The sequence below is a fragment of the Phycodurus eques genome, chromosome 1 (assembly GCF_024500275.1).
Source record: "Phycodurus eques isolate BA_2022a chromosome 1, UOR_Pequ_1.1, whole genome shotgun sequence".
In the NCBI taxonomy this organism is placed as follows: domain Eukaryota; kingdom Metazoa; phylum Chordata; class Actinopteri; order Syngnathiformes; family Syngnathidae; genus Phycodurus; species Phycodurus eques.
In genome coordinates, this window is record NC_084525.1 from 24,053,366 (window position 1) to 24,065,661 (window position 12,296).

Here is a 12,296-nt window from a genome sequence, read left to right on the forward strand (position 1 = left end):
GCTTTAATTTCTATTTTTGTAATTTGTATGATTTGTCTTGAAACACTATTTATAAGCCAACCCGCATGGGTGGTGAAAAGTCAACATCTGTCCCAGAATTACAGGAATTCAAAGCTTCAAGTCAAACAGACTTCAATATAAGAAATGTGAACGAGTGCAAGTGTTTGTTAGTAACAGTTGTAAGAGTAGTTCAATACAAAATTGCTTTTATTTGAAAGGCAAAAATGTAGTTTTTGTTCAAAGCAGCTGATTCTTGATGAATGGCGACAATATTTGCGATAAATGATTTGTGCCTAATAAATACGTTTGACCTGTTCTGCACCAGTATAGCAAGACTTACGCTTGTAGTCCAGACTAGTAACAGAATTTAGTGCACTAGTAAAACTTTTCTTTTTACATTACTTTGATATTTCTGCGCACTCGTACAACTTACTGGTGGGGTAAAATTGCCCACTGGTTGACTGTGTACTGCTAGTGAAGCACTAGACGTTAACTAGTAAAAGTTTACATGCAGTTGTGAACTAGTGTACAATTTTGCCTCACGATTCTACTAGTGTTTACTAATATACAGTAACATACAGTAGTGGGAAAAATATCGAGTCACTCTACTAGCGCAGATGAACGAGTGTACTACATGGTACTTAAGTTTGATATCTAATAAATTCTCAAACAGGTTTCTCTAGTTTATTACTAAGGTTTGTGTACTAGAAGGCCAAAAGTGGCACTAGTAGTGGAGGAGGAGAAAAAATAGTGTGCCATAGTTCTACTAGTACACTGAATTGTCTTACTAGTGTACTAGTACATGGACCTTAAGCTGGATATCAAAATAAATGCTCAAACAAGTTTCCATTGTTTACTAGTAAGGATTAATTGCATGCTAATAGGCCAAAGGTGGCACTAGTAGGGGAAAAAAACAGTAGTGGGCAATAGTTGTTATGCTAGTGCATTGAATTGTGTTACCCGTGAGGACAAAGGGCGTACAAGACTTGTATAAGGACCTGACTTTAAAACATTTGAGCATTTACTTGATATTGGATAAATGCTCAAACTGCTTTCCATAGTTGAGGAGCAGGCCAAACGCAGCACTAGTAACCTTACCAGAAAGACAGTAATTGTACGAGTGCACTGAAATGTCTTACTAGCGTACTAATACCTTAAACTGGATATTGAGAATATGGAACAAATATTGAAATGGCTTTCCGTAGTACCCGAAGCTCCGTATCTGTGGCTGGCTTTCTCCAGTAAGACACCAGGTGGCAGAGGTCAGTATGTGACATAGTTTGCAGGAAAGATGCCCTTTCGTCCACCCAATTGCCCCTCCCACCAGTCGTACTGGTTGTCGGTCTTGGTGATGATGGTGATGCGGTCGCCAGGTTGGAAGCTCAAGTCACCAGGCTGCTGACCGTCAAATGCGTGGACCGCAGTGACCACCAGGGTTTCGCCCGCTCCGGCCACTTGCTTTTCCCTTTCTGGAGACACAAACATGGTGTTAGCTCACGTGGCCATTTTTATGTACAGAATGTTTGTAAATTATAGGTGCCAGGATACATTCAGGTGGCAGACAAGTGTTTGAAACTTGTTGTGTTTGGGGTTGTGCTGCCAAATATACTCCAAAAGGTTTTTCATTTTCAATTTCTCTTAAAACATCAAAACTCATCCGACGCAACCTCTGGTTGAGGAGTATAAATGGAGTGGATGTTAGGGCTGGGCGATTATGGAAAATTAATAATCATCATTAGGGCCCCTACTGATTATTCAGCCAATATGAGCGCTTTCAAATCAGCCATTTTTTTTTCTTTTACACATTGACACTTTGCCAATCCCAATTAGATTCCGATTAGTCGCCCAGCCCTAGTGCATGTTGCAAATAATTGTACAGAGGAGATCGCAAGATGTAGTAGCCACTTGTAAAGGGACGGACTGGGAACCAAACCGACATCATAAGGTTTGTCGAAAGAACTTTCTCCCAGGTATATATAAAATGTTTGCTTGGGTTGTCTTTGAGTCACTTAGCAAAACACAATGGCTAGCCTGTGGTGAAAAGAGTTTGTCTGCCATTAATCCGAGCAAAAGAAAAGCAAATTCATTAGCCCGTACCTCAACAATCCTGTTAACTCCACTGGTGCCTTGAGATACGGGTGACCCGACTTACGAGTTTTCCAAAATATGAGCAGTCATTCGGCCGATTTTTTTTGCTTTGATTTGCGAGCACTTTATGGTGGCAGTAAACTCAATTCAACTTCACAATAAGCAGTAGTTTGGCATATACTGGACTGCTTTGTCAAAAAACAGGTTTCAAGCTATTTAACGCCACTCCCAGTTGAGGTCTGCTATCAAATTAACAAACAAAGAAAATGTAATGTGTTTCAAACAACCAAACTATGTTGGCCCCTGTTAGCTGAATGCTTTACATGAATGGAAAAATGCTAGTCATGCTAACATTTAGCATCAATAGTCGCAATTTTTCAAACCTTTAAGTAACCGATATTTCTACACAAACTGTGGAACAACACATGTAGACATAATACTCACAGGCTTATATTCTTCATCCGTGACAAAAAAAGAAAAATAATGTAATTTTACAGCATCTTACTGAGTAGGAGTACAGGAGAAGTCTATTCTTCTTTGTTTGTCTGCATGACTGTATTATAAAGTACTGCCACCTGGTGGTCATAGCACCAAACACTCTCCGTTTTACATTCTACCAGGACGTGTAAAATATTTGTGATCTCAGATTTTCCTGGCAAAATAAAGGTTGAATACAAATTAAATTATATTTAAAAATGTTATTCCTCTTTTTTTGGAACAGGACTGCATGCTACTCATGTGGTCATTGGGGGCTACGTGGTGCCTGCCGGCAACTTGTTGGTGACCCCTGGTCTAGACAATTTATGCATGCTTGGTGCAGATGTTGAGGTTCCAATTATTTGTTACATGTGTCACAAGAATGTGTGTCATACCTAAGTGTGGAGCTCTTCTGGAAGGAATCTGACCTAAAACAGAAACCCCCATCCCCATAATAAATCATATTATTGCTCATTTTTAACCAAGTGTAAGCTATATCCACTAGGGGATGCTGCTGCAAGAAAGAAGCAGGTCACTGAAGACCAACTTACTTGAAGTGTTAGATTTGTAGATGGAAATATTTGGGTAAAATGACTTTTTACCTACTGCACCTGCGCACACACACACACATATATGCAATCATGTTGCCATGGTTACAGTGACATTCAGAGGGGAATGTCCTCATGCTTCAAATGTGGAACAGGAAGTAAGCGTGCTTTGACATGGGTGAAGTCCATGTGATGGACATGCACTCCAGTACTGGTGCAGGACTTGTACTGTTGTGGATTTACCAGGATCGGACTGGTTCTGGAAGGTGCTCGCTGCTGGCTGAGGAGTAGGCGCTGGAGGTCGGGCAGGAGGACGCGATGACTGAAAACAGACAAATACAAAAACTTTGTTAGCGACCAACAGAAAAACGCAGTTGGTGTTTGAAGAGGAATTCTTGAGCGTGAACAGGTTTGTTTTATTGACAATATTGACATGATGTATTTTCTGAAGACTATTTTTACACCAAGTTTGGCAGTGTTGCGAAAGCTCTTCTCTCGTGTGTCAAATTTACAAGACATTTTTTTTCACTTTACATTATGTTTTTAGTCTGAATGTTTTTAGACAAGTGAAAATACTGAGATGAGATGCATTTGAGTCGGCTTGTTTTGTTTGCTGTAATGCTTCGTCACAGAAGGAAGGCAGCCGCATGAGGTAAGTGCGTGCAGATTTAATACGGTATACACAGCTTTTGTCAGCGCACCATTTTATTCATCGAATCGCTCGTGGCTCTAAGACCTCTGAAAAAGAACTTGACAAGATGATGCAGCACAGACATTTGCTTTTAAAGGCTTTTTGTATGGTGGGGTTGTCTCGTCACCACAGTGGACTTTGATGGGCACAGCTGGCTGGCGCCATGTTTATACCATTTGAATCAATGACACTAATAAACTTGCGATATTTTAGCAAATTAAATTAGCGATTGAACATAATTTTGGTGTGCTGCTGTGTTGACGTGAGTGTTCAACAGCATATGATAGCAACATTAGGTATAATACTAACTTGAACAAAACGGTGTTTGGAAACAAGCAAGGTAGGGTTTTTTGTCTCCATTTTTTCCTGAAAATTTGTCATTTTGGAGGTGGGGGAATTTTGCCCTACAGCGACAACATAAATATGACTAAACACAGCCACTTTATAGTATAGTACATTCCTTTGTCCACACCAGCTATGCAGCAAATTTGGTCTGCAGTTCCGTCGCTGATGTCACACCAAGACATCAACCCATGCATTTTCTTATCCTCACTTGGGTCGCAGGCATGCTGAAGTCTGGCCCATCTGACTCTGGGTGAGAGGCGGGATAGAGCCTGAACTAGTCACCAGCCAATCACAGGGAACATGAACAACGAACCAGTCACACTCACATTCACACCAATGGAGTCTTCAATTAACCTACCATACATGTTTTTGGAATGTGGGAGGAAACCAAAGTACCTGGAGAAAACCCACACAGGCACAGGGAGAACATACCACACTGGTGAGGCCGGATTTAAACCCAGGTCCTCAGAACTGTGAGGCAGATGTGCTAACCAGTCGCCCACCGTGCTACCCTTCAAACCAACACATGACAGCATATTGATTTTGGCAATGTAAAAGGGGCGTTCCCAGGGAAAATAGAAATATACCAATTACTCCAAAACAGATATTGGAAATTACTTCCAGTTTCATTTTCTTGAACAACAAATACATAAAGAGAACTTGTTAGTGAAATATAGGATATCTAGATACTATAGGTCCTTTATGTACAGCGTGCGAGGACTTTTTCCACCACTGCTACTAGTGCATAAGTACAACTGAAAGAAAACCACAAAATGTAGCACTTTGCATGCATACCAATTAAACAGTGTGTTTAAAACAGTATACCTTGGTGGTCACATTCTTGCTGCTCCAGTCTGTAACATTGGCCTCAGTGTAGCTATTTAAGATATCATAGAGGTTGTCGCACTCCTGAGGTGGCTCCACATCGCCATTCAAAATGCCCGACGCTCGCAAATCCCGAGAGTAGAACCTGCAAGCTCACAACAGCACCTGCATTAGAGCTCCAATTAAAACAAAAACAAAAACACAGTAAGCTGTCCTAACTTGCGGTTGGTGTCTTTGCGTTCAATCAGGTACGAGCCCTCGAGAGACAAGCCGGCAAACAACCCTCTGGACTTGCAGTAGGTGTAGACCGCGGCCATTTTGCGAAGAGTAACATCGGCCTCAACGTTCCTGGAGATGAGCAACAAAAATTTACATGATTCTTCTGCAATGGTTCATGTCATGTCCAGCAGTCACAAACATCGCAGAGGCACACACAGGGTAAATGTCAGTGCTCTCAAACTGGGGTCCATGGTCTGTAACTTTGGAGTCGGCAAAAATAGTATGAAATAAATATTTTTTAAAAAGCCTACACATTGGGACCGGTGCGCCAATAAAACGTCTCATACAAAACAATTTTCTCCTCCCTACTTGAGCTTTGGCCCAATGAAAAGCTTTGATATGATTGTGACAGCAGATCTAGCTCTCTAATTCTTTTTTTTGTACAGGTGAGGAAAGGTGACCATGACAAAATATTTGCAGGCTTCGTCGCCTCTTTCAAACTATGTCTTATGTCCTATCTAGAATATGAACATTTTTGTCCTCATAAGACTGCAGTTTCCCCTTGAGGTGCAGGTAAAACGCTGCGATGTCATGCATCTGCTCAGTGGTCACAGCTGTCTACCTGCACCTTAAGGAGAAAACAGCACTCAGGTTGGTCCTCTCTCAAGTATGTGCATGAACTGATGAAGCCTGCTCATTTGAGATGCGAAACATCGAGACAAGACAACCAGGGCAGTCCAGTTGCAATTAAGTCAATGCCCTGTGACTGAACTGACCTTGATGATCAAGAATATTGAGAGGAAACACTGACTGCGTAACTTTTGTAAACTAGTTCCTCTCTGTTCACAACCATTCAAATTATTTATTCATTTGTTTATTTGATATGGACATCACAAAAACATTGGATAATCCAGATGCATTTGTTTTAGGTGTTCTAGCACAAGTGCCAATTCTCAACACTTTTCCACAGCAGGGTTTTAATAGTTTTGGAGTTTTTATTTTGTTTTGAATTGATCAAATTCACTTAGTTTTCATGAGTTTTTAGAGCTGGGTTGTTAGTTTTTAATTAGTAGTTAATTTTTTTCCACAATGCTTTTTGAGTTTAGTTTTTCTTAGTTTTTAATTTAAAAAATAAATAAATAAATTTTAATTTTAAATACAGTGTAAAGGGGAGAAGCGACATTTTCAATTGTCTGGGAGCACCTGATCATCATTAAAAAAAGATCTCTGCTGCCAGAAGGAGACCTTCTGACTTCATATGCATGAAAACCTTTTAAACTGCAAAATACAACAGTAAGCACATCCCACATTGGTCCTTCAGTTCCAGTATAACCAACCTGCCCATCGGACCCACAGCGACCGTAAAGTTCCCTCCCAATGTCAAGTTCCCGCCTGTTGTGAATGCATCAACGGCCCGCCGATGATTGAGGACGATCACCAGGTCTGAAACCTGAGGAAGATGGGGAGGTGAGCAATGTTTTCAAGTCGCCATTGAACATAAGACTAAAAAAACAAGCACACGTGCCTGCCGACATTTTAGTTACACCATTCAAGACGCTCACCTCAACACCAATCTCGAAGCCGCCACCCAGACCAGCGATTCCAATCGCAGAAGGAGCTGACCAGCCTGTGCAAAGAAGCATTCACAACACTATTAGTTTGCATCGTAGAAATTGAGACAGCACAGAAGTGTCGGGATTTATTCCCCCGGGCCATTCAGACACCACTCCCCCAAGTGTGCTCATAGAGCAGTTATGGTTTGCCCCAGTAAGATATTTAGATGTGTGATGACTGTGTTGAATCAGCAACAGTTGCTTTCAACATAAAGAGATGTGGACAGCAAGTGTCAGGTAAACTTAACCAAATTCTCACTCTGGTCATAGCTGGTGGAGTTTCGTCTTTGTTACGCCTCTGATATTACATCGGAAGTGGCAAATTCCTGGGCTGACTTCCTGGGCTAACTTACAGCTGTAGTATGAATAATGTGTAATTGACATGTAATAACTCACGTCTGTCAGCCAGCCTGGCAATAACGATGCCGCTGCCTCCTCTTGCTGTGATCAAGAAACCCGCCTTCACCACTGAGATGATGGCGAGCCCCTCAGCCGACGCGATCACTTGAGCTGCACGCACAACACACGAATGAAAACATAACACAGGCTCAGATGTCAAACTTTTTTTTACAAATATCTATGGTCATATTACTACTGTATGTAAAGGTACATGCATAATAATCCATGCACCTATTTTTTTTAAATAGTGCTCCTTTCTCCTAACGTGTTCCAGGTGAGCTCCAGCCTATCCCAGCTGATGTTGGGTGAGAGGCTGCAGCTATCGAATAGTTTTACAATTGATTCTTCTATTAATTAATTGGAATTTTAAAAAAAGGATTTTGTATTAATAAACAACAAAAGGCGGCACGGTGGATGACCTGTTAGCACATCCGCCTCACAGTTCTGACGTCTCGTGTTCAAATCTGGCCTCCCTGTGTTGAGTTTGCAGGCCTACCAATGCCTACCTCGGTTTTCTTCAGGTACTCCGGTTTCCTCCCAGATAACCTACAATGCATCAAAAATGCATTGTAGGTTAATTGAAGACTTAATTGTCCGAGGGGGTGAATGTGAGTGCGAATGGTTGTTTGTGCTCTGCGAATGGCTGGCGACCAGTTCAGGGTCTACCGCGCCTCTCGCCCGAAGTCAGCTGAGATAGGCACCAGCACATCCATAGTGTGTATCAGCTGTTCAGAAAATGGATGGATGGTGCAGGTATTATTTTTGTCCACGTGGGTTCGCCATCCTCACATTCCACACTAGAATATCTGTGATTTTTATTTTTAAATGTCGGCAGTCACCCAATGAGAGTTAGCTGCTGTGAGCACAGGTTAGCAGCTAGCTTTTTACAGGCTAACTGTTAGCCTGTCTGCGTGTTGAGTGCCCCAGTTGCAGCCGTGCGGCTTGTGTACAAATGTGCTTATTACGCATGTTATGTTACCATTTGATCAATGAAGCGATTGAAATTGCACCGGCAGCTGTGTCTACCCTTGACCACTTGTGGCGGCATTATAATACTTTGTAACGGGCAGCAGTCGGCTATATTAAACTAGTTAACATTGGTACTTTGTGTTGGTGATCTTAGACGTGCTTTTGTGGTACATTACTTAGTTCTGCTTTTCAGTAGACACTTCACACTTTGGTATCTTTTTTTTTTGTGTGTGAAATGAACTCATACTTTGGAAATTCTGTCTTTTACGCACTCTTTCCTCCTGGGTCATCTTATTTCTACACAGAGTGATATGAGAGTCTGCAGTCACATTAGCATTAGTCCATGAGGATAAATAATCACTGCAAAGCATCGAGACAGAAATTTTGCTTTGACTTGTTTTTGTAACCGAATTATTTGATCAAACCAGGAGTCTGCAATCTGTGATCCAGAGCTGCATGCGACTCATCATTCTGCTGTGGCTCTTTGTGACTTTGGAAAATAAATTAGTATTTAAACTGAAATAACTTTTTTTTTATTATTCTAAATTTGATTATGGTGCTCTTGATACATTAAAATAAATATGTTTTTGGTCGGTCACTCAAAAGACACCTATTGCCGAGATTTATTGAGCTTTTCAACCCACGACAGGGAAACCATGGATAAAGCATTTAATGCTACATGAACGTCTATTAAAAACAAATCGCTCACACCTCACAGATGACAGTTTACAAATGTGTGTGTAAATGGAGGTGACATCTACAGCATACTAAGGTTCAGGAACAATAATCATATTTACCAGGTAAAATTAAACATTTTAACTGGCATTATTTTATTTTTTCTGCAAGTATATATTTCACATTGTTAAGTGAAATAATCATTTTTAATTTACGTTGACTGGTTGCATGCTCCACATGCGATAAAATTGATGGAACACAAAAGTAGACTGAATTTTGCTTTGTATTTTTGCTTGGCTGCAGGTGGATAATTTAAGTTTGGCTTTAATTTCATGAATACGAGGAGGATTCAAATAGACATTGACTATTTTATTTGAATGTAAACTTCACCCAAGTGCTTATTCCCAGAGGTCAAATTGTTTTTTTTACATGCAAAAATAATTTTCTGTAGCAGTTTACAGATTTCATGAATGCAACACACTGTAGTTTTTTTATACATACAGTTAAAAAACAAAACGATATATGTAGTGTTATCCTCACTTTAGTTGCGTTTGTGACTCCCGGTGCTTTGTTTTTTTTCCTCCTGGAAACCATCCAAATGACTGAGTATCAAAGGTTGTAGAGGCCTGAATTAAATGTTTCAGCCTTATCCTGGACCTGCTGTCAGTCAATCACAGGACACGTACAAACAAACAAGCATTCACACTCATTCCAGGACAATTTAGAGTCTTCAATGAACCTAACGTTTTTGGAATGTGGGAGGAACATGAAACATCCCCACATGAAGGTCAGAGGCCGGATTTGAACCCTCAGAACTGTGAAGTGGATGTGTTAACCACTCGGCTGCCGTGCCTACATAAGAATTATACATAATCATTTTCAGAGAACTGAAGCATTAATGTTTGTTGTTGTGGAGACATTATGAGCAGCCAGGGTTGACTCCCACACAGGAATGCGATGGAAAATTGCCAAAGGCGTGATCAAACCTAGTGTTAGACCATGTTTGTTTTGTTACATTAGGATCTTTACTTTTACCTCTAATTTTCAACAAATGTCAACTGAAGTGACAACTGGACTTGCAGCTGTTAACCCTTACCTGGGATCAGTTTGTCCGGCCCATTCCCGGAGGAGATTTCAGTGAATCCTCTGAGGATCTTGGTGACTTTCTTGACCTCGGACCTTAAGTCGGATGGAAGTAGGCTATTCACTGCACACAGTGGCATAGCTTTTATTAGTTAAAGGTCAAGTCTCAACACCATGTTGAAATACATGGCTTTTCCCAAGTCATTCACACTGAAGTCAAAAGAAAACTCAACTGTGGAATGGCGAGAAATTGAAGTGACACTTTAGCGTCATGTTGGACGAGGATCATTCAGAATAAAAGACCTTGCTGATGTTCCAGAGGAATGTGCTGCTGCAGCAGGTGGAATGCTGGCAGACTGGCTGGCCAGGATCTACTCGTACTGTTACAGCTCTAACAGGAACCCGTCCGTCAGTGCTAGATCACCACAGTGTACTTCCACAGGACAGTTTCTAGGTGCGACTGTTCTAGTGTTCTATTCACGTGTGGATCAAGCATTAGGGGTCACTGGTGTGTCTGACTGTTCTAAGTCATGTAAACAAGTATTAACAGTTTATTCTCGAGCAGGGTTGTCAAACTAATTTTTGTCACGGGCCACACTGTAGTTATGGTTCCCTTCAGAAGGCTACGTATGAAAACCATATAAGTGTATAATCATTCAATCATATTTCGACATACAAATACATTGAGTTCTTGAAGTCCAATCAACTATTGTATATAAGCATTGGAGCCCTTACATGAGTAAATAGCGCCATCGTGTGGCAAATAAACTTCTCAGTTACAACTATGAGCTCATTACTTAAAATTATCATTTTGGTGAGGATCAGAGCGAACATTTTTCTCCACTCGCTTGTGCATTTTAGAGGTATATCTCTAAAACGCCAGATGAACCAACTGGCCCATGGGCCTTTTATTTTATGAGACATTAGCACATACAGTGGGCACGGAAAGCTTTCAGACCCCCTTAAATTGTTCACTGTTATATTGCAGCCATTTGTTAAAATCATTTAAGTTAATTGTTTTCCTCAATGTACACACAGAACCCCATATTGACAGAATTTTTTTTTGGGGGGGGGGAAATCTTTGATTTAAAAAAAAAAAAGAAAAACTGAAATATCACACAGCCATAAGTATTCAGAACCTTTTCTGTGACACTCATATTTAACTCGGGTGCTGTCCATTTCTTCTGATCATCCTTGAGATGGTTCTACACCTTCAATGGAGTCCAGCTGTGTTTGATTATACTGATTGGACTTGATTAGGAAAGCCACACACCTGTCTACATAAGACTCAGTGCATGTCAGAGCAAATGAGAATCATGAGGTCAAAAGGAACTGCCTGAAGAGCTCAGAGACAGATTTGTGGTAAGGCACAGATCACGTCAAGGTTACAAAAAAAAAAAAAAATTATCCTGCTGCGCTTACGGTTCCTAAGAGCACAGTGGCCTCCATAATCCTGAAATAAAAGACGTTTGGGACGACCAGAACCCTTACTTGAGCTGGCCGTCCGGCCAAACTGAGCAATTGGGGGAGAAGAGCCCTGGGGAGCGAGATAAAGAAGAACCCAAAGATCACGGTGGCTGAGCTCCAGAGATTCAGTCGGGAGCTGGGGGAAAGTTCTAGAAAGTCAACCATCACTGCTGCCCTCCACCAGTCGGGGCTTTATGGCAGAGTGGCGCGACGGAAGCCTCTCCTCAGTGCAAGACACATGAAAGCCAGCATTGACTTTGCTAAGAAAAACACCTGAAGGACTCCAAGATGGTGAGAGTTTACACTTGGCCATCAGATGTGTGACCAAATGCAAATTATATACACAATGGCAAGAGTGAGTGAATGAACCCCCCCCCCCCCCCCCCGCTGAGGGGGGTTCATTCGAACTGCTCTAAGTGCTAGAGGACTCTGCATCTTTTTGCACAATTGTTTTTTGTCAATGTCTTTATGTCCCCAAAGTGTTCTGTAAATTGACTGTCTGTTGTACTAGAGCGGCTCCAACTACCGGAGACAAATTCCTTGTGTGTTTTGGACATACTTGGCAAATAAAGATGATTCTGATTCTGAAAAGCAAGCTTTTTGCGCACAAAATGGAAAGGAAGTGGAAAAGTTTCAGCCTCTGCTACGCCCATGAATATAGAACCTCCTTCAGGCATTGAGGTGTTTTTCAAGTTGCTGTTTATAAAAGTCACACCACTTGCTGCGTGTTTAGAGCAGCATAACAGACCAAAATATAAAAAGAAAAAAGACGGCTCGCACACGGCAACAACGAGCTTAGAAACTTACTTGTCACCTGCGTCTCGTCAGGTTGTTCTCCTGCGACAATTGCTTTTTTTTTTTTTTTGCGACAAATGTGTCTGTTCACTTCCGCTTCAC

The 12,296-nt window shown here is 41.2% G+C and overlaps 1 protein-coding gene across 1 annotated transcript; it reads right to left on the reverse strand.

Annotated features, from left to right (window-relative positions):
- Positions 1-189: 189 nt before the first annotated feature.
- sh3yl1 (SH3 and SYLF domain containing 1) lies at positions 190-12,296 on the reverse strand. Its single transcript, XM_061684190.1, has 11 exons — positions 12,207-12,296; positions 9,946-10,056; positions 7,203-7,316; positions 6,756-6,820; positions 6,531-6,643; positions 5,194-5,322; positions 4,975-5,119; positions 3,357-3,435; positions 3,117-3,176; positions 2,961-2,993; positions 190-1,469 (listed from the first exon to the last, which is right to left on the reverse strand). Coding segments are annotated over exons 1-11 (1,056 nt in total). The 5' UTR covers positions 12,208-12,296; the 3' UTR covers positions 190-1,263.